The following is a 22,561-nucleotide window of genomic DNA, read 5'->3' as shown; positions in this document are numbered from 1 at the left end:
GGACTACAGGCGTGAGCCACCACGTCCAGCCCCCACATTGCGTCTGGCCTGCGTAGTAGACCACCCAGACGGGGCAGCCAGGCAGAGGCGCTCCCCACATCCCAGACGGGACGGCCGGGCAGAGGCGCTCCTCACTTCCCAGACGGGGCGGCTGGGCAGAGACGCTCCTCACTTCCCAGACGGGGCGGCGGCCGGGCAGAGGCGCTCCTCACTTCTTCCCAGACGGGCGGCCAGGCAGAGGCGCTCCTCACATCCCAGACAATGGGTGGCCCGGCAGAGGCGCTCCTCACTTCTTCCCAGACAGGGTGGCCGGGCAGAGGCGCTCCTCACTTCTTCCCAGACGGGGCGGCCAGGCAGAGGCGCTCCTCACTTCCCAGACGGGGCGGCCAGGCAGAGGCGCTCCTCACATCCCAGACGATGGGTGGCCGGGCAGAGGCGCTCCTCACATCCCAGACGATGGGCAGCCAGGCAGAGGCGCTCCTCATTTCCCAGACGAGGCGGCCGGGCAGAGGCGCTCCTCACATCCCAGATGATGGGCGGCCGGGCAGAGGGGCTCCTCACTTCCCAGACGATGGGTGGCCGGGCAGAGGCGCTCCTCACTTCCCAGACAGGGCGGCCGGTCAGAGACGCTCCTCACTTCTTCCCAGACGGAGTGGCCGGGCAGAGGTGCTCCTCACTTCCCAGACGGTGCCTTATTCTTTTTTGGGCTTATCATCCTTGCATTCCTTAGATGTGGGTATTCAGTAAATGTGCTTTAGAATTCTGCTCCCTCTGTTTTTGTTTTCTTTTTTTATTCCTCAGACTAACACCATCTTTCTTCTCTTAGTCTCAATACTGCATCACTAGGCCCAGCCTTTTTTGAAGTGGTCATTGAGTTTGGAGGACATGGGCTTTCTGCCTAGCCTAGCCTTTTCTCAAACTACAAACCTGGAAGTGGTCATTTACATATGGAGTAGTCTTTCCTGCTTATAACTTGAAAGAAGAAGAAGAAACATTATTCTTGAGGATCAACGGCACTAGCTTACTTAAGACCAAGTTTGATAACCCAGCTAGTTTAGGATTGAACTTGTGTGTGGACATGAGCGATCATCTTCTAGAATTCCTTCTTTCTGTTAGGATTATGAAACATGATGTTACTCAGTGATAGAGATAGGCAGCCAACCACAGGTGCTAGAAAGTAGTTTAGCAGATCATGCGGCCAGGTGTTTGCTTCTACCCATGCTAGAATCCTCTTCATTATTCCTTTTTTCATATCTGTAGACCAGTAGCCTTCAAACCATTTTGAAATACATCTTACGCCGTAACTTACTACACCCAAGTGATAACATATAAAATATATTCACATATATGCAGGGAAAACTAAAGTGTCAAGTTCCTGCCTTTGTCATACTGATAAGTATCTGCCATTTCTATAACTAAAGAGCACGTGTTCTCCTAGAATACAATATGTTTATACTGAAATGTAATGCTGCTTCAATGTAAAATTGTAATGTAAAATGTAAAATTTCAATGTAAAAACTTACTGGATTTTTTTATGGGATGTACTTTTTAACCTTAATGCATGATTCGTATAAACTATTTTAAATTAACAGTAGAAAAAGTTAATTTGTTGTATATCAATCTATATTTCAAATGTAGAACTGCCCATTAACTTATGAGTGCCTTTTCCGTTTGTGTGGGAGGAGTCCTTATGACAAGATCCACAAAAACGTTATCAGTTGACAGCAACCAGCAGTCTGTGGAGGAAACCTGGAACCTCTAGTTAGAGTTCACATGAGGCAGCTCATACTACAGGCTCCATGTCCAGGTTGTCATGCTAGATTGTGGTTTCTTTATGTCTTCACTTTAGTTTGGTAGAGCTAAGGAACAGATGGTCTTTGTAACAACATTAATCATGGGGTGGAACACTTGAGGTCAGGAGTTCAAGACCAGCCTGGCCAATATGGTGAAACCCCTTCTCTACTAAAAATACAAAAATTAGCCTGGTGTGGTGGCGGGTGCCTGTAATCCCAGCTGCTCGGGAGGCTGAGGCAGGAGAATCTCTTAAACCCAGGAGGTGGAGGTTGCAGTGAGCTGAGATCATACCATTGCACTCCAGCCTGGGTGTCACAGCGAGATTCCATCTCAAAAAAAAAAAAAAAAAAAATTACATGGGAATTGTATGTTTCCTCTTTTTTTTAATATCACGTTTCTGCGGGTTAGAAGCAGCAAGGCTAGCCTTATAACATATGTCTAGACAGATTGCTTTGAAACAGTGTTGTCCTTTCTATGTCATAGGTCTTTATTAATAAAAAGGAATTCCAGGACAAAAAAGTAGCCAATATTTTGTGCGTTAATGTAGGATATTTAGTTTATGTTAACAGTTTAGTACTTAAGAGAGCTCTGGAGACAGACCTTATGTTTGGCAATGGTTTCTTAGCTATAATACCAAAAGCACAAGCAACAAAAGAAACTAAAGATAAATTGGACTTCATTAAAATTTTAAATTTTTGTGCATCAAAGGGATACTTGAGAGTGAAAAGGATGAAAGTATTCTAATGGATAATAGGTATTTTGGATACTAGACCCTCATCGTATCTGATGAGGTGTTTCTTTTTAGTTAAGGAACTCCTGCAACTCAGTAACAAAAAAGACTACCCAAATAAAAAATAGGCAAAGGGCCCAGGCTCTGTGGCTCATGCCTGTCATCCCAGCACTTTGGGAGGCTGAGGCAGGCAGAACGCTTGAGCACAGGAGTTCAAGACTAGCCTGGACAACATGGTGAAACTCTGTCTCTACAAAAAATACAAACATTAGCTGGGTGTGGTGACATGCACCTGTAGTCTTAGCTACTCGGGAGGCTGAGAGGTGGGAGGATTGCTTGAGCCTGTGAGGTCGAGGCTGCAGTGAACCATGATGGTGCCACAGCACTCCAGTCTGGGTGACAGAGTGAGACGCTGTCTCCAAATATATACATATATGCATTTGTGTGTGTGTGTGCGTGCGTGCGTGTGTGTGTATGCATGCGCAAAGGACTTGAATAGACTTTCATCCAAAGCAGATATACAGATGGCCAAGAAGCACATGGAAAGATGCTCAACATCCTTTGACACTAGGGAAATGCAAATTAAAACCGTGAGATACTCAGTTCACAACCACTAAGATGGTTGTAGTAAAAATGGAAAATAACAAATTAGCCGGGCATGGTGGTACACACCTGTAATCCCAGCTATTTGGGAGGCTGAGGCAGGAGAATCACTTGAACCCGGGAGGCAAAGGTTGCAGGGAGCCAAGATTGCGCCATTGCACTCCAGTCTGGGCGACAAGAGCAAAACTCCATCTCAAAACAAAAATGGAAAGTAACAAATGTTGGTGAGGGTATAGAGAAATTGGAACCCTCCTACATTGCTAGTGGGAATGTAAAATGGTACAGCTGCTATGAAAAAATAGTTTAGTGGTGTCTCAGTAACTTTTTTTTTTTTTTTGGAGACAGAGTTTCACTCCTGTTGCCCAGGGTGGAGTGCAGTGGCGCAATCTCGGCTCACCGCAACCTCTACCTCCTGGGTTCAAGGGATTCTCCTGCTTCAGCCTCCCAAGTAGCTGGGATTACAGGCATGCGCCACCACGCCCAGCTAATTTTGTATTTTTACTAGAGACTGGGCTTCTCCATGTTGGTCAGGCTGGTCTTGAATTCCCAACCTCAGGTGATCTGCCTGCCTCGGCCTCCCAAAGTGCTGGGATTATAGGCATGAGCGACTGAGCCTGGCTGTGTCTCAGTAATTTAAACATAGAATTACCATATGACCCTGAAGTTCCCTGCCAAAAGAATAAAAAACAGGTGTTCAAACAAAAACTTTTAGATGAATATTCATAGCAACATTATTCACAATTCACAGCCAAAAGGTGAGGCAACCCAAATGTCCATTAACTGATGACTGGTTAAACAAAATATGGTATATTTATGTGATAAAATATTAGATTCAGCCATAAAAGGGAATGAAGTACAAGCTACATATGTGATACATGTTACAATGTGGATGAATTGTGAAAACATTATACCAAGTGAAAGAAGCTGGACGAAAAGATGTACATTGTATGATTCCATTTATACAAAATATCTCAAATAGGCAGATTCATAGAAACAGAAAGTACATGGTGGTTGCCAGGGGCCAGAGAGAGAGGAAAATGGGGGATGACTGCTTAATGGATATAGGATTTCCTTTTGGGGTAATGAAAATGTTCTAAGATTAGATAGTGGTGATGGTTGTTGTACAACATTGTGGATGTACTAAATACCGTGGAATTGTACATTTTAAAATGGTTAGAATGGTGAATTTTATGTTAAGGGAATTTTGTCACATAGAGGAAAAAAAAAATACCTGCCACCAGGTATTTGCAGATGGCCTGAAGTATAGAGGCAGAGCTAGATACACACATACACACCCTAAACTTGAAGAGGCTTCCATTGACCCAAGATAGGAAAATTTGAGCAAAAAGACAGTAATTGCAAATGGTTGAAATCCATCAAAAGTGTTTAAATCTATGAATTTAAAAGTTCTTATGACTTACAGCTGCATAACAGGCCACCTTGAGCTTGGGGTAAAATAACAGTATTTATTGCCCTACTCAGTTCTGGAAAATTTTTGCTCAGAGACCCTCATGAAGTTGCAGTCAGATAGTTACTAGGTCTACAGTCATCCCCAAGTCTTCTTTACTGTCATGTGTGGCAGTAAATACTGGCTGCAGCTGACACCTCAGCAGGGACTGTTGGCTGGATCACCCATCTGTGGCATCTTTAAGTGTCTGGACTTCCATACACTTTGGTGGCTGGGTTCCAAGGGCAAGTGTGACAAGAGGCAGAGCCAGGTGGAAGCTGTATCCTTTTTATGTCTTAGTCTCAGGAGTTACAGAGCATCACTTTCACTGCCTTCTATTAGTGCATTAGTAACAAAGGCCTGCCCTTGTTTAAGGGAAGTGTACATAAAACTTGTTATTGTTGGGAGAGGGGCACGTTTCTGGAACAGCATGTGGTATAGGAAGTATTGCAGTCAGTTTTGGATATTATCCTCAGCCTTCTGGACACAACTGACATCCCTCCCACATGCAAATACACTCACAACCTTCTCCAAGACCCTCCAGAGTCTAATGCCATCAAAACATCAGCATTAGGAACAAGATCTTGTCATCTAAATCAGATCCTACTATGGATAAGACATCTTGAATGTGGTCCCTAGGGTATAGCTTCCTAAACACTTTTCTTGGTGATCTAAAGCCCTGTAAACTAAAGAGACAAATTATCTGCTCGCCATACATTCAGCATATGGTGGTATGACAGGCACAGAATAACCACTCTAGACACTCCTATTCAAAAAGGCAGAAACTAAGAGGCACACAGCAGTCACCATTCCATAACAAGTGTAAAATTCAGCTGGCCCTATGTTTCTAATTCTGTAATGAGAGCTTAGTCCTACTGCTTGGGAATGATTCTCCTCAGCTCTTGGTTCTACCCTTTGGGCTCCTGGTTTTACACTTGAATTATTCTTCCGTTTCCAGAATATGTTGCCTGTTGCAGCTAAATTGTTTCACAGCCTACTTCCTGTCTGTAGAAGTTTAAGAGTCCAGAAGCTTCTTTTCATTTTGTCCTCTTTTTCACTTTAAGCCAGCATGTTTTTTATTGACAATTCTCAACAAGTTTGTGGGTTTCCTGTGACTCTTAATGGGATTTTCTTCATTAGATGCATGATACTCACACATCTTATCAAGATAAGCCCTTCTCCATTTTGGGCTTCCTGTGAGGCTGCTGTAGGTAACACCTTTAACGTTCTGAGTAACCTTATTGTTTTAATAGAATTTGGGAAACACATCCTTATGATTCTTAGAGGGCCTTTTCCTCAAGGTAAAAAAAAGACTCTGAGGGGCACCTCCTTAGATCTTTTTGAGATCTCAAAGTATCTTTTGGTCACACACTAGATTTGTTCTTCGGCTTGAAGCCCTTCTCTATTTGAGAATCTATTTGAAAACAATAAGCAGTTTTATTTTTGAACCTACCAAATCCTGACTCTTATATTTCCTTTAAATTTTGCTTGAAAGCGAAACAGATTTTTGTTTTGTTTTTTAATGCTCATCTCTGTCATTATACTCAGCTAAAAGAAACCAGTTAGCACTTGTGATGAACACTATACTTGGAACTCTTTTTTTTTTTTTTTAAAGACAGAGTCTGGCTCTGTCACCCAGGCTGGTGCGATCTCGGCTTACTGCAAGCTCTGCCTCCCGGGTTCACGCCATCCTCCTGCCTCAGCCTCCCGAGTAGCTGGGACTAGAAGCGCACACCGCCACGCCTGGCTAATTTTCTGTATTTTTAGTAGAGACGGGGTTTCCCCATGTTCACCAGGATGGTCTCAATATCATGACCTTGTGATCCGCCCGCCTTGGCCTCCCAAAGTGCTGGGATTACAGGTGTAAGCCACTGCGCCTGGCCTACTTGGAACTCTTTAGCCAAGTACATCAGTTCATTACATGTAGCTATAGCTATGCTTAATTTTCTATTTTCCATGTCTGTCATTACAGATGACAGTTTTGATAAACTTCTGTCACTACGTAACAAGAATATCTTTTCCTCCAGGTTCCAAAAACTTTTTTTTCCTCGCTTTTCTTTAAGCCCTCACCAACAGGCTCTGTGAAGGCCATTAGGCTTCTGCTAACAGTCTCTTCAAGGTTCTTCCAGCTTCTGCCGCCCCCAACACCAGTCCCAAAGTCATGACCTCGTGTTTGTTTTGTTGCAGTAGCACCCCTCTTCGAGGTATAAACATATGTTTGGTTATCTGTAGCTGTGTAACAGACCACCCTAAACTTAGTGGTATTAAATAGCAGTGTAATTATAATTATTATATTAACAGTAATAAACATGTGTTAATATATAAATTATGTAAATAAAAATTACTCAGTGCTTTGAGAGGCCAAGGTAGGAGGATTGCTTGAGGCCAGGAGTTCAAAACCAGCTTGGGTAACATAGCAGACCTGGCTCTATAAAAAACAAGAACAAAAATATTAGCTGGGTATGGTGGGCATGTGCCTGTAGTCCCAGCTACTCAGGGGCCTGAGGCTGGAGGATCACTTGAGCCGAGGAGTTAGAGGTTACAGTGAGCTATGATCATACCACTGCATTCCACAACCTTGGCAACAGAGCAAGACTCAGTCTCTTAAAAAAAATTATTTATGTGCTTGAAACACTCTATTTCTGTATTTTCACCCCTCAGATTGTCAATGATTAAAAAAAATGATAAATACAGTGTGTTGGAGAAAATGTGGGAAAACATACTTTCATATTACTAGAGGGCAGTTTGGCTAATTTGGCAGTATTAATCAACATGGCAAATTTTACTTTTAAGAATAAACCCAAAATTGTGTATACAGTGTTACTCAGGTAGCATTATTTATTTTAACAAAAATTTAGAAAAAACCTCAGTGTCCCTCAATAGGGGCTGGTTAACAATTAAATATTAAGTAACAATGGAATACCAAATCATGAAATCCCTTGGGAAGCTTTTCACGTACTGATATACAGTGATTTAAAATATATATCCTTGAACTTTAATAGAGAACTGCATGTATATTATGGTATCATTTATGTAAAGGTGGGGAAAGTCAGGAAAATATGCACATTTGAATAAATATACATAAAATGTCTCTGGATAAATAAGACACTGACAGTGTCAGTTGCCTATGGCAAGCATGGGGTGGCTGGGGAAAGAAGTATGAGGGAGATTTTACTCTATGCATATTTAAACTTTTAAAATTATTATTTAAAACCTCAGATTTTAAATTTATTTAGTATTAGGAAGTTTTAACTTATAGTCAAAATACATTCTGTCAAAGGGAAGATGGAGAATCAAGATAAAAGAAAATAGAAGGTAGATAAAGAAACATTTAAAAATACTGATGCTGGGCGTGGTTGTTGATGCCTGTAATTCCAACACTTTGGGAGGCCGTGGCAGGAGAATAGGTTGAGACCAGGAGTTGGAGACCAGCCTGGTCAACATAGCAAGACCCGGTCCACCTCCCAGGCTCAAGTGATTCTCATGCCTCAGCCTCCCAAGTAGCTGGGACTATAGGTGCATACCACCAAACCCGGCTAATTTTTGTATTTGTAGTAGAGATGGAGTTTTGCTGTGTTGCCAAGGCTGGTTTTGACGTCCTGGGTTCAAGCAATCCCCCCCGCACCGCCCACCCTCGCCAGCCTCCCAAAGTGCTGGGATTACAGGCATGAGCCACCATGTCAATAATTGAAATACTTTTTAATACCAGTTGTATCTGCTTTACATATTTTAAAACATCTTTTTTTTTTTTTTTCTTTTCAAAATGTATTACTGCATTAGTTAGCTGTTTACCTCTAGGCTTTGGCCAGTAGAGTGTAAATTATAACTCTAATTTCATGTGTCCTATGATCATGTGATATATTTTCCTAAAACTATAGAAACTTTTAAAAGGAAGTTTGTGTTATTCTGATATTCGTTAAATACAATTTCATTAAAGAACCTAGAAAAAGCATTTTTCCTCTTGCAGTTTGATTTTTCCTAGTATTTTTTAAAAAGATACTTTTGTGGATTTGATAAGTGTAAATTTTCAAATTGATAGGTATGAATGGTTTAAAGTTTATGAAAACCTTCCCCAATAGTATTTAGATGCTTGTTCATTTGCTTAATTTAGGGGATGCACATATTATTAAGAAATATTTAGGTGTATTTTACTCTTACTAAAACCAATCATAAACCATATAGCCCTGATCATTTGTTTTTATGTAAGGATAGATTAGTTATATGGGGACAGGTGTACTTGAGCATTTACAACATTAATTAAAATGTTTTTCTTAAAATGGTTGGCTTTTAGACTAACAATATGCTAAGATAAACCAAAAATCAGCTTTTAAATGAATGCCTCTAGGAGTTGACCAGCTGCATAGTTAGCTTAGAGATGAGAAACCTGGTTTTCTGGATCAGTTAGCTGAGGTTAGATCTGTCCCTTGAGTGTGTATCCTTTAACGCCATGTTTTTAGCTAGACTTTGTGGGTGATTTTTCAGATGTCTAAACTAAGCTTATAAAGTAAAAATAGATTTTTTTTTGCCAATTAAGAAAACATATAGCAAATACCAATTGTATTCAAGAAATAATTAGCATACTTAAGACTTATTTAAAGGTGCTAATTGATCATAGTCTGATAATTTTTTTAATATTATTATTTTTTAATATCACATAAAAGTAATTTTATGTGAGCCTTGGGGTGTAAGAAGCATCACTGCTTTTAGGAATCTATAAATATGGTTCATGATAAATTGACTTCTAAAAAAAGTAATTTTTTGTTTAATGAAGACATTTTTAATGAAAGTGTTATTTCTGTATTACCAACCCTAAAAGCTTACCAGTTTCCTTTAACTGTATTGGTTGTGATCTGTTTTCCTTCTTTAGAGTTGCCTCTGTGGAAAGTTTGTCCTCCGTCCATTGCGACCATGCCGCAGATACTCTACTTCAGGCAGCTCTGGGTATGTAGTATGTCTCACTATAACCAGGCTTGTCACCGTGTGCTGCTAAAGGAGTGTGTGTTTTCCTTGAATATGGGAATAGCTGTCTAAACCTTTTTTTTTTAAAGGGGTACATACACCGAAGCTTTGCTGTAACATTGTTGGGGTACCTTCTGGAGCATTGTTTGTAGGTAAAAATTTGTTAATAATGTACTTTTTGGCTGTTTGGCAATTGGATGGCATCCGAGGCAGAGCCCTCCTTGCATGTGCAATCTACCATTCTACGGCAAATAGATTTATATCTAGAACTCAGCATGTTGTAACTTAAATAAGTGTTAAATTTATTTGGCATTTTGTTAGCTTTTCATGTTGTGACTTAAGCTAGTGTTAAATTTTTTTGGCATTTTATTATCTATTTTTTTTTCTTTTTTTTAAAGACAGAGTCTCGCTCTGTTGCCTAGGCTGGAGTGCAGTGGCTCGATCTTGGCTCACTGCAACCTCCACCTCCCAGGTTCAAGCGATTTTTCTGCCTCAGCCTCCCCTGTAGCTGGGACTACAGGCGCATGTCACCATGCCCAACTAATTTTTGTATTTTTAGTAGAGATGGGGTTTTGCCATGTTGTCCAGGCTGGTCTCGAACTCCTGACCTCAGGTGATCCGTCCGCCTCGGCCTCTCAAAGTGCTGGCATTACAGGTGTGAGCCACCATACCTGGCTGGTATTTTATTATCTTTTGTAAAGAGTTTATTGTGTTTAGGCCGGGCATGGTGGCTCACACTTGTAATCCCAGCACTTTGGGAGGCCGAGGAGGGCGGATCACCTGAGGTCAGGAGTTTGAGACTAGCCTGGCCAACATGGCGAAACCCCGTCTCTACTAAAAATAAAAACATTAGCCAGGCGTAGTGGCACATGCCTGTAATCCCAGCTACTTGGGAGGCTGAGGCAGGAGAATCACTTGAACCCAGGAGGTGGAGGTTGCAGTGAGCCAAGATCATGCCATTGCACTCCAGCCTGAGGGACAAGAGCAAGACTTTGTCTCAAGAAAAAGTAAAATAAAAAAAAGAGTTTATTGTGTTTATAGAAATGTTTGATTGAGGAAGAGGAGCCTTGAAAGTTAGTGGTAGTTCTTGTTTGGGTTCAGAGAGAATCTCATGATTGCGAACATGTTGAGTTAAAGGGTGGATTCCTAGATATTGTATTAAAAAAAATTTTTAGTTATTCATACTTTTTTTTATTTCCTTTTTTTTTTTTTTTGAGACAAGGTCTTGTTCTGTTGCTCCAGGCTGGAGTGCAGTGGCATGATCACGGCTCACTGCAGCCTTGATCTCCAAGTCTTAAGCATTCCTCCTACCTCGGCCTCCTGAGTAGCTGGGGCACGTGCTACTACACCTGGCTAATTTTTTTTGGCAGGGGGTGGTGGGTAGAGATGGGGCCTTACTATGGTGCCTAGGGTGGTTTTGAACTCCTGGGCTCAAGCAACCCTTCCACCGAGGCCTCCTAAAATGAATAAATACAATTTTTGGTGGCAACATGTTATAAACAAATCAGGAAAAGGTGATGTGCAGATATGGTGGTAAACTTGGCTGCTATGATCTGAATTAGTGGTAGATAAGTAGAGGCTAGAGGTCTTTGAGATGGTTACCTTGGTATAGGAAAATAGGTGTAGGAGAACCAAGAAATATAAATGTATTTCCTGTTTCTTTCACTTAGGTTGACTACTGGCAAAATTGCTGGAGCTGGCCTTTTGTTTGTTGGTGGAGGTATTGGTGGCACTATCCTATATGCCAAATGGGATTCCCATTTCCGGGAAAGTGTAGAGAAAACCATACCTTACTCAGACAAACTCTTCGAGATGGTTCTTGGTCCTGCAGCTTATGTTCCATTGCCAAAGAAATCGGTAAGAGTTTTAAACTATTTCAATTTATCCAATGAAATACTTTAAAAGCAAGTTGTTTTCATGTTGAAAATACAGTTGTCTTTTGGTATTCTTGAAGGAGAGGTTCAGGACCTCCCGTGGAGGTCAAATCCCGTGGATGCTCAAGTCTCAGATACAAAATGTTACAGTGTTTGCATATAACCTATGTATACCCTCCCATATACTTTAAATCATCTCTAGATTAGATGTAATATCTAATACAATGTAAATGCTGTCTAAATTTTTGTTATATCGTGTTATTTAGGGAATGATGGCAAGAAAAAAAAGTCTGTCCATGTTCAGTACAGGTGCAGTTTTTTTGTTTTTTTTGAGACAGAGTTTCACTCTTGTTAACCAGGCTGGAGTGTAGTGGTATGATCTCGGCTCACTGCAACCTCTGCCTCCTGGGTTCAAGCGATTCTCCTGCCTCAGCCTCCTGAGTAGCTGGGATTACAGGCAACTGCCACCATGCCCGGGTAATTGTTTGTATTTTTAGTAGAGATGGGGTTCACCATGTTGGCCAGACTGGTCTCGAACTCCTGACCTCAGGTGATCTGCCCGCCTCAGCCTCCCAAAGTGCTGGGATTACAGGCATAAGCCACCATGCCTGGCCTCAGGTGCAATTTTTAAAAAAATATATTTTTTCAATCTGTGGTTGGTTGAATCTATGGATGTAGAACCTACAGATATGGAGAGCCAGTTGTGTTTTGTATGTATGCAGTGCAACTTGCCAGATGTATATGTTTTCTTTTTTTTTACAAGACGGAGTCTTGCTCTGTCGCCCAGGCTGGAATACAGTGGTGTGATCTCGGCTCACTGCAACTTCCGCCTCCTGGGTTCAAGTGATTCTCCTGCCTCAGCCTTCCAAGTAGCTGGGATTATAGGTGTGCGCCACCACACCCGGCTAATTTTTGGTATTTTTAGTAGAGACGGAGTTTTACCATGTTGGCCAGGCTGGTCTTGAACTCCTGACCTGTGATCCGCCTGCCTTGGCCTCCCAAAGTGCTGGGATTACAGGTGTGAGCCACCGTGCCTGGCCGAGATGGAGTCTTGCTCTGTCACGCAGGCTGGAGTGCAGTGGCCCTCCTAGGTTCACGCCATTCTCCTGCCTCAGCCTCCTGAGTAGCTGGGCTTACAGGACCTCATGATCCACCCGCCTCTGCCTCCCAAAGTGCTGGGATTACAGGCATGAGCCACCGTGCCTGGCCGCCAGTTTTCTTCAAATTGAACTAATAGTAGCTGGTACAGATGGATAATTATTCTTTTGGAGTCCCATAAGTGCTCTCAGTACATATCACATAGAAAATAACTGCTGCACACAAGGGTAGATGGAGGAGATACTTGGGCAGAGGTAACCATGGTTTCCCTATGGACTGAGGGGGACATCTATATATTATCCCATACTGTTGCAGCTATCAAGCTCTTACTTAGAACACTATAAAAACAAGTGCAGAATGGTCATGACATAAAACCACATATTATGGTTAGTAATGGTTCCTTTTAGACCATAACACAAAGTCACAGAATTTTCATCTAGATGCTGATTAGTTGACAGGATATCTTGTACTATTCCTGTAACTTTGTGTGTATTCCTTTTTTTCTCACCAGCCTTAAAATTTTTTTCTTTTCTTTTTCTTTTGAGACAGAGTCTCGCTCTGTCGCCCAGGCTGGAGTGCAGTGGTGCGATCTCGGATCACTGCAACTTCTGCCTCCTGGGTTCTGGCAATTCTCCTGCTTCAGCCTCCCAAGTAGCTGGGACTACAGGCGTGCGCCACCATGCCTAGCTAATTTTTGCATTTTTTAGTAGAGATGGAGTTTCACTATGCTGGCCAGGCTGGTCTTAAACTCCTGACCTCAGGTGATCCGCCCGCCTCAGCCTCCCAAAGTGCTGGGATTACAGGCGTGAGCCACTGTGCCCAGCCTAAAAATATTTTTAAACTCTAATCTTAAATATTTCTTCATTCACACACAGCTTCTCATAAAAAAAAAAAATTCTGTAAAAGAGCATGGATTTTTGGCTCTTTGGTATTGGGCATTTCTTTACGCTAGGAGGCTGGACATGGCTGATCAGTTTATTCTTAGAAACTGGGTGGACTTACTGTCCAGTATCTAACATGATCTAGACACCCATCCTATAGCAAAGTTAATGTTTGGAAAAATAAATGTCATCTAATTTCCTCCCTGTAACCCACCCCAACCATACTTTTTCACAATGTTTTTGACTAGTCTTCTACATCATTTATTCTTCCCTATGGACTTTAAAATGTCCATACTGGCTGAGAGAGAGAATTTTGTAGCTTCATAAGTCAAGGAGCAGAACCCTGTGGATTTATTCTAAAATCTTGAATCTATTTTAAGCTGCATGACCCAGGAGAAATAGCTGGAAGCTATTCTAGGAGCATGGAGTAAGGTTGAAAAATTCAGAGCAGTGTTCTTTTCTCAGTTGATGTGACTTCAGATGTCATTCTTTGTAGATGAATCCTTTATCTCTCCAAATAGCCTTGGCCTCTCCTCACTCCACTTTAGCTACCTTGGAGAACATTTCTACTTAATAACTCAGCATGTTTGTACTACACTACCTCCACACTTACACTACTCCTTATTTGCTTTTTTGTATTAAAGATAGTACCAAGTTGTCAGGTGTAGCTAGGCCAGAATTCGTAGATTCTTCACAGGTTGCCCATATTTTGTTAGCTATCCTATCTTGTTTAATCTTCTTCTTGCATTACCACTATCTGTACCCCATTCTGACCTTTATCACTTCATATGCAGATTGTCTTCTGAACTAGGCCTGTTGCTCTCCATGCACACAGTCTTTCCCATCTTCCTCCCAGTCTCTACCCACCTGGATCTCTCCTCTTAACAGAATCTGGGTCATCCTTATATTAATACCAGAGAATCTTCTAAAAGAAGTGCTATGATATTTTCATGATAACACCTATTAATGTACTTCCAGATATTTCGTATTGTTTAAAAGATGGAAGACCACGGGATGTAAAAACTAGAGAAATCTTTCTTACCTTCTGAATAAGTATGAAGCCAGGAGTGCTTAAATGTCAGCCTAGGAACTGGCCATTGGGCTCCTTTATTTCTGTAGTTTGTGGTCTTTGCTAGCTTTTAAGTTGACATTCAATACCCTTGGCAATCTGGCACTTGTTTACCTTTGCAGCCTTATCTCTGGGTCCTGCACATAAGCCCTTAGCTGTACACCAGTTGCCCTTCATTACAAATATGTCTTTGCTTTCCATTTATTCATTTATTCAACCAATGTTAATCAAGTGATTATTGTGTTGCAGGCACTGTTCCAAGGGCCATGCTTAAAAAGAGAACTCATGTAAGATCCCTTCCATTTGTACAACTTTTTTCAGGATGGTCTCCTACCCAGAATGACTTCCTTTCCTTTGCTCATTAATGTTCTCTTCAAGGGCTGCATCCTTCACTGTATAGATCTAAGTTAATTTTCTCACCTCTGAATTACAATAGCAGTTAGTATTTCTATTTTTTTTTTTTTTTTTTACCATTTATTCAAGCGCTCTCTACTGTTAAACATCCTGTCAGCTTGTTGCTGTGCATTTTATTTCATAGTAACCTTTTTAGTGGCAACATGATTTGTTATAACATTGTCTCTATGTTTACTGTCCATGCATAAAATCTTTTTGATGGACATGGAATAACACCTGCCTAAATGGTTACAACTGTTAACATTCCTGGATAGAACTTCCTATCATAAAAATGTCATTTCTCTCAAATATATATGTATGTCATTAAAGATAGTACCAAGATAGTACCAAATTACATTAAGATAGTACCAAATATATATGACATACATATATATATATTTGAGAGAAATGTATATGTATATATTAGAGAGAAATGATGTTTTTATGGTGTGTCTATGCACACAAATCTAGTAAGAATTTGAATGAATTTTTCTAGATGGTGAGGAACCAGATAATACAGTTTTAACATTTATATGGAGGAATTAATGATGTACAAGACTACTCAAGAGCATTTTGAAAAAGGGATGAGGAGGGGTGCTTTTCTAGATAGACTTTTTTATACTGCTACTTTAATAAAATAAGGTTGTGACACAGGAAAAGAAATTAGAGGAATAGAACAACTGAATTTGGAAATAGATCACGCACACACTTTAATTTTGGGAATGTGAATCACTAGAACCTTAAGTGAAAGTGATCTGTTAACATCTGTTAAAAATATACAACCCCTTTGACCCAGCAATTCCTCTTCTGAAAACTATCCCATAGATGTCACACTACGGTGCTTTTCATTTAAATGGACAGGGATGGATGTTCGTTGCTTTGTTTGTAGCAGCAAAACAAAACAAAACAGGAAACAATTTGACTTTAGAGGAGAAGTTGACCAAATTATGGGAAATTGTTATATGAGGATATTATGCAACTAAAAAGAATTTCTTGACCTGAAAGAGAATGTCCATGATATAGTGTTAAATGAAAAAAAGAGCAAGTTACAAGGTAATTTGTATAATATAACCCTATTTTGGTTTGTTGAAGGAAGTGAAACATTGTTTATGTGTATATACTTGAGCTTTTGCTCAGGAGTGGAAGGATAGATTCCAGGCTATTAGCAGTGGCTACCTAAGAGAGTGGAAAGGGAAAGGAGCAGTGAAGAGGCAAGTTAAAGCCACTGATATATCTTGGTATTATTTTGCTTGTTACAGTAAACAGTCTTCATCATTCAAAAATAATATTTTAATGAAAATGGAAATAATTCTGGTTTCTGGTAGTGACTAAGTTCAGAACCATCTCTGTTGTGTTTAAGTAGTCATGTTAGGGATATCTGAGTCCTACTGCCAAGTTAGGGCAAAAAGTGGAATAATATAAGTGGAAATAAAAATAAAAGTAATTTTCTCTGGCACATATCTGGCAGCCCTCTTAAATGAACAGTGTCTTAAACTTAGAGCAGGCAATAATTAGGAAAGAGGAAGGCAAGCCTTGCTTACAAATTGATCATATATCTTATTGTGCAATTGCATGAATCCTGGAGATCAAAGAAACAAAATTCATTTGTATTTTTACTCAGAGCCTTTAATAATCATTTGCTTCTAACTGAATGTATACAGAAGACATCATAATTTGATTTAGAAAGGAAATGATAATAGTCTTCTTAATACTGTATAAGTACAAGGAATGGTGTTTAATGAGAAGATCATATGTCATGGACTTTATTGGTCACCCTAATAGAAACCTTTGTTACTATTAAAATATGGGCTGGTCATTTGGAATGAAATTTTTGAACTGCACTTTTCTAGTAATGGTGGTTTCTCTCAACTATGTTTAATAAAATATATATGTTAGAAAGTGTTGATAACTTTATGTTAAAAGCCTGAAAGACTTGGCATTTGAAATACTGCAAATTACTGTACCCTTTTAAAAAACAGTAGTGTATCTGAAATGTTAAATGTTTTTTATTTCCAAGATTCAGTCGGGTCCACTAAAAATCTCTAGTGTATCTGAAGTAATGAAAGAATCTAAACAGCCTGCCTCACAACTCCAAAAACAAAAGGGAGATACTCCAGCTTCAGCAACAGGTACTTACATTTTGAACCATCTTTTTAAAATTATAGGTAAATCTCTTCACCAAATCTTTTTTTTTTGAGATGGAGTTTTGCTCTTGTTGCCCAGGCTGGAGTGCAATGGCACAATCTCGGCTTACCGCAGCCTCCACCTCCCAGGTTCAAGCGATTCTCCTGCCTCAGACTCTCAAGTAGCTGGGATTACAGGAATGTGCCAGCACGCCTGGCTAATTTTCTATTTTTAGTAGAGGCGGAGTTTCTCCATGTCGGTCAGGCTGGTCTCAAACTCCCGCTCTCAGGTGATCTGCCCGCCTCGGCCTCCCAAAGTGCTGGGATTACAGGCGTGAGCCACCATGCCCGGCCTCTTCACCAATTCTTTATCCTCTCTTCTTTCTTAGTGATGAAAGTGTCTTGCTCTAGTCCCTGCAGATATTTTTTGACTTCAGAAACTACCAGTCACCCCACCCTAATTTACAGCACTTGCCTATTGAACTCTAACCTGTTCAGTATACATTTGAACTTCTTATGTTTCTCCTTTGTTGCGTCTGTCCTTGATTAAATCACCTGACTTTTTTTAATTCAGCAGATATTTACTGTCTTTTCTGTGCTAGACATTCTTGTAAGCGCTGGGGAAATAGCCATGAACAAAACAGTTAGAAAAATTTTTCAGCTAATATTTCTTGATTGGGTGAGGAGAGGGAATAAACAAGTAAAACGTATAGGATGTCAGACATTGTGGGAGGGAATACTGCAGTTTTAAATGGAATGTGTAAGGAATACCTTATGTGGAAGGGGTTATCTGAGCAAAGATTAGAAAGAGATAAGGGGGGTAAGTCATGTAAAAGAGTGGTGGGGAAAAGCATCCCAGGCATCAGGATTAGCTGGTGTAGAGGCTTGACATATTCAAGCAAAGGGCAGATGAGGCTAGAGTGAATTGAGTAAGGGGAGAACAGGAGCAAATGAGGTCAGAGAGGGAGGAAAAAGTTTATTGTGGCAGTCCTTGGAAGCCATTGTAAGAATTTTATTTTAGGCCAGGTACATGGGCTCATGCCTGTAATCCCGCACTTTGGGAAGCCAAGGCAGGAGGATCACCTAAGCCCAGGAGTTTGAAAGTAGCCTGGGAAACTTAGCAAGATCCTGTTTCTATAAAAAATTAAAAATTAGCTGGGGATGATGGTGCATGCCTGTAGTCCCAGCACTCGGGAGGGAGGACCACTTGAGCCCAGGAGGTTGAGGCTGCAGTGAGCTGTGATTGCACCCCTACACTCCAGCCTGGGTGACAGGGCAAGACTGTCTCAAACAAAAAAAAAATTGTTTCATATTCTGGGTGGGATGGGAAGAGAATGCTGAGCCAGGGGATTGATAATTGACTGTTACTTTAAAGCCAAGGCCGGGCACAGTGGCTCACACCTGTAATCCCAGCACTTTGGGAGGCCGAGGAGGGAGGATCACTTGAGCCTAGGAGTTTGAGACCAGCCTGGGCAAGAGAGGGGAGACCCTGTCTCTACAAAAAAATTTAAAAATTAGCCAGGTATGATGATGGTACACACGTATAATCCCAGCTATGTGCCAGAGGCTGAGGTGGGAGTATTGCTGGTTCCTGGGAGGTCGAGGTTACAGTGAGCCATGATAGTGCCACTATACTCCAGCCTGGGCAAGAGTGAGACCTTGTCTCAAAAAAAAAAAAAAAAAAAAACCACACACACAAAAGATTGATTGAGTGATTGATAGAGATGGGGTCTTGCTGTGTTGGCCAGGTTGGTCTTGGCCTCCCAAAGTGTGCAAAAAAAAAAAAAAAATATATATATATATATATATATATATGTATTTTAACTCAGTTCTGTTCTTGATCACTGTGACCTTTCATCTTTTTGTTTAAAACTGTAATCTTTTTCCTGCTCACATGTCTTCCACTCTTCAAAGCAATTAAAAAATATTCTTTGTTTAGTTGCTTTCCTTTGTCTGTCTTCATCATTAACAGGCTTTTTCCTTTGTTACTCTTTTTCCATGTTGTGTAAATGTCCCCTTCTTGTGTGTTAATATTATTATTAGAAACCTTGCCTGGAATAATGATGGTTAAAATGCAGGTGGATAGAGACAAGACTTCTTTCTTTTGTTCTTTCCCAACCATTGTCCATTTTGTATGAGTTTATATATGCAGTGGATAGTGCCCCTGTTTGTGTGTTATTCAACCATGTGGCAGTACAAATATTGTGTCTTAAAGACACAGTGGGTGCTGGTGGTAGTAAATCTCTGTGTGTTTCTCTGTTAACCCAGGAAAGTATAAATACCATGAGTAACATATATTTATAGCACCTACAGAAGCGGCTCAAATTATTTCTGCAGCAGGTGATACCCTGTCGGTCCCAGCCCCTGCGGTTCAGCCTGAGGAATCTTTAAAAACTGATCACCCTGAAATTGGTGAAGGAAAACCCACACCTGCGCTTTCAGGTAATTTATTTGTTCTTTTATACATGATATGCTCATCAGAACTATTTAATGCCTAGGCAACACGTAGACACTATGTATATATACATTTACACTAGGTTCAGGTCTTCAGAGTTTCTTAGGAAATTTTTAAAATTTAAATGTCCGAATGCATCTTTTTAAACAATAAGATTAAAGGCTGACTTCTATTTCTTCATTTTGGAATCATTAAGAGTAATGATATGGTTTTAGAATTCTTACCACAAAAATGCCCTGCATTGATATAACTGGCCAGTACAAACGATGCTTTTTTTATATCCCTGTTAGCTATTAAAATTCTATGCTGAAATTTGATTTCCTCTTATTTACTTTTGCTGCAAGAAGAAGCATCCTCATCTTCTATAAGGGAGCGACCACCTGAAGAAGTTGCAGCTCGCCTTGCACAACAGGAAAAACAAGAACAAGTTAAAATTGAGTGTATGTAAACCAGACAGCTTCTTAAGGATTTTGGGTCATCTCCCAGTTGCTCTCTTCTTAAACTATCAGCACAAGTTTGTCATCTATCAGCTAGTTGTGGTTTCTTTTGTTGCTGCTGTTGTTTTTTAGTGGCATTGCTTTATTCATTACCTTCATTTCATCTAAACTTCTTTTACCTAAGTGACAAAGGCTATTCTTAGTGTACACTTGGTGAAAACTCCAAATAATACTAAAGATTATGTTAGCGCTAACGATTCTTTATACTCTGGGAAACAGAAATTGATTATTTACGTTTTAGCAGCTTGCCTAAAAGTCCTTTATTTTTTGAGACAGGCTCTTTTCTGTCACCCAGACTGGAGTGCGGTGGCACTGTCCACTGCAGCCTCAACCTCCCAGGCCAAAGCCATCCTCCCACCTCAGCCTCCTCTGTAGCTGGGACTACAGGCGTGTACCACCATACCCAGCTAATTTTTAAAAAATTTTTTATAGACACAGGCATCTCACTATGTTGCCTAGACTGGTTTCCTACTCCTGGGCTCAAGTGATCCTCCCACCTTGGACTCCCAAAGTGCTGGGATTACAGGCCTGAGCCCTTGTACCCAGCCCTAAGAGTCTTTTATTAATAATTGTTAATTTATGCTTGTAAATAATTGTTTATTAATAATTGTAAATTTATTTGTTGGAGTCAGAATGGCTTACACTGCCTTATCATCTAGCCTCTGGACTCTAGTAGTGCTTTTATCTGACACTGGTGGGGCATGGAATGTTCTACACATCGCTGGTTTCCAGCTAACAAGCATATTCCTTTTTAAGTTTCAGTTTTCTGGTTTTTTTTGTTTGTTTGTTTTTAAGAGATGGGCTCTTACTGTGTTGGTCAGGGTAGTGTTGGACTCTTAGCCTCAAGAAATCCTCCCACCTTGGCCTCCCAAAGTGCTGGGATTACAGGCATGAGCTACCACACCTGGCCAAGTTTTTTTTTTATCATTATTACTATTTTTGCTGTCCTCGGTAAGTCAGGATTCTTAAATTTTTCGATGGTTTAAAAAAGATAATAGATACTTATCAATTTATTTTTCTGTCTTAAAGCACATGTAACATAATTTTTTGTACTGTGCTATAATATGTTGATGTCTCTGGAGGTCATGGGATGTAGCTTTTTGCTGGACAGAGAGTTAAGTACTCATGGCAGCTGTTTATAGTTTTTTGATCTCCTCGTCATTTGTTTTGTTCCTGTTTCCCTTGTAATGTGCTTGTTCTGCCCTACCCTGAGGAACTAAGTTTCTTAGAATAGCATAGGTGTCATTCTGTGCATATGGCATTAGTTTTGCTACTTGGATTTGGATTTTTGATTTTTTGTATTCTTCTGATTGTGTTACAAATATTTGAGAATATTTAATAAATGACTTCTAACTAAGTGAAATATTTCTTTTTTCCTACTTCTTTTTTCTTTTAGTCCTATTTTTTCTTTACTTTTCACTTTTCTCTCTTTATCACTTGGGCACCTTGAAATTAAGTTATACATGTAAGATGGAGATGTCTGCTGTTCCAGCTGTTCTTTTCCTTGCCTGGTTCCTCTCATCTTTCATTTTGGGCAAAGTGAAAACTTTCAGAATTTTATCTGTCACCTCTTAATTCCTCCTCAAACTTGACTTTAAAAATGTACACATATGCGTTTGCATGTGAAATATTTATCAAGGATCAAAGGACAGTAACTAGACCTCTGAAGAGGGCTGGAAGCAGCAGATGCCTCCCAGCAGCCCACTTTCTGTGGCCTCCATAAAGTGGTTCACAACTACCTGTACTTGATGTCCACTGTTGACTCACGCATGTCATGGGATCCAAATACCACGGTTTCTCTCCCTTGCCCCTTTCTCTCTTTGTATTCCCTGCTCTCGTTTCACTTCTATCACTTCTGTCAATTTCTTTTTATTTTCTCCTTATTAGTTTTCTTCTTTTATCTTTCTTGCAGAGGTACCATTTGTAGTCCATCAGGTTCCATTTGTTCATTGCTAGTTTATGCTTCTTTTGCTCAAAATCATCTTTTTTTCTCTTGTCAAATACATTTTTAATTTTTTGTCATGTGGTATCATTTATTTAATTAATTTATTTGTTTTGAGACAGTCTCACTCTGTCACCCAGGCTGGAGTGCAGTGGTGCAATATCGGCTCACTACAATCTCCGACTCCCAGGTTCAAGCGATTTTCCTGCCTCAGCCTCCTGAGTAGCTGGGACTATCGGCACCCGCCACCAGGCCTGGATAATTTTTGTATTTTTAGTAGAGACGGGGTTTCACAATGTTGGCCAGCCTGGTCTCGAACTCCTGACCTCAGGTGATAGGCCTGCCTCGGCCTCCCAAAGTGCTGGGATTACAGGCATGAGCCACTGTGCCGGCCCATTTATTATTAAATTAGTATTCTTACTAGCCTTCTTTCTTCAGATGACCATTTATTTTTGCATTTTAGTAAATTATCTAAAATTGTTGTTTGCTTTACTTTTTGGTATTCCCGAAACAGCATATAGAAATGTGATCTTAATAGGTGGAAGCCTCTTGAACATTGGTGTCTGCTATTTCTTGAGTCTTTTTGTGGAAGAACACTGTCCATTTCAAGTTGCCTTTGGGTTTTGTTTTGTATTTTTTGACTTGTTTTCTTATTTGTCTTTTTCTTTCTCTTGTCTGTTTTCTTGTATCTTGTCA

At 40.4% G+C, this 22,561-nt stretch overlaps 1 protein-coding gene across 17 annotated transcripts in view; it reads left to right on the top strand.

The window, feature by feature from the left end:
* Nucleotides 1-22,561, top strand: part of IMMT (inner membrane mitochondrial protein) — a 52,500-nt gene that overhangs the window by 5,564 nt on the left and 24,375 nt on the right. For 3 of the 17 annotated variants that reach the window (XM_032178517.2, XM_058428325.1, XM_058428332.1), the window contains exons 2-6: nucleotides 9,442-9,515; nucleotides 11,204-11,390; nucleotides 16,866-16,977; nucleotides 19,276-19,413; nucleotides 19,774-19,866. In XM_032178517.2, coding sequence (XP_032034408.1) covers nucleotides 9,442-9,515; nucleotides 11,204-11,390; nucleotides 16,866-16,977; nucleotides 19,276-19,413; nucleotides 19,774-19,866 — 604 coding nt within the window. Of the gene's footprint in view, nucleotides 1-9,441; nucleotides 9,516-11,203; nucleotides 11,391-16,865; nucleotides 16,978-19,275; nucleotides 19,414-19,770; nucleotides 19,875-22,561 lie in introns of those variants that run through there. The other 14 variants (XM_058428327.1, XM_032178520.2, XM_058428334.1 and 11 more) reach the window with 8 other exon arrangements.

Source organism: Hylobates moloch, unplaced genomic scaffold (genome assembly GCF_009828535.3).
Source record: "Hylobates moloch isolate HMO894 unplaced genomic scaffold, HMol_V3 SCAFFOLD_15, whole genome shotgun sequence".
In the NCBI taxonomy this organism is placed as follows: domain Eukaryota; kingdom Metazoa; phylum Chordata; class Mammalia; order Primates; family Hylobatidae; genus Hylobates; species Hylobates moloch.
The sequence above is the reverse complement of the archived record's forward strand: the minus strand, read 5'-3'. Positions and strand labels throughout refer to the sequence as shown.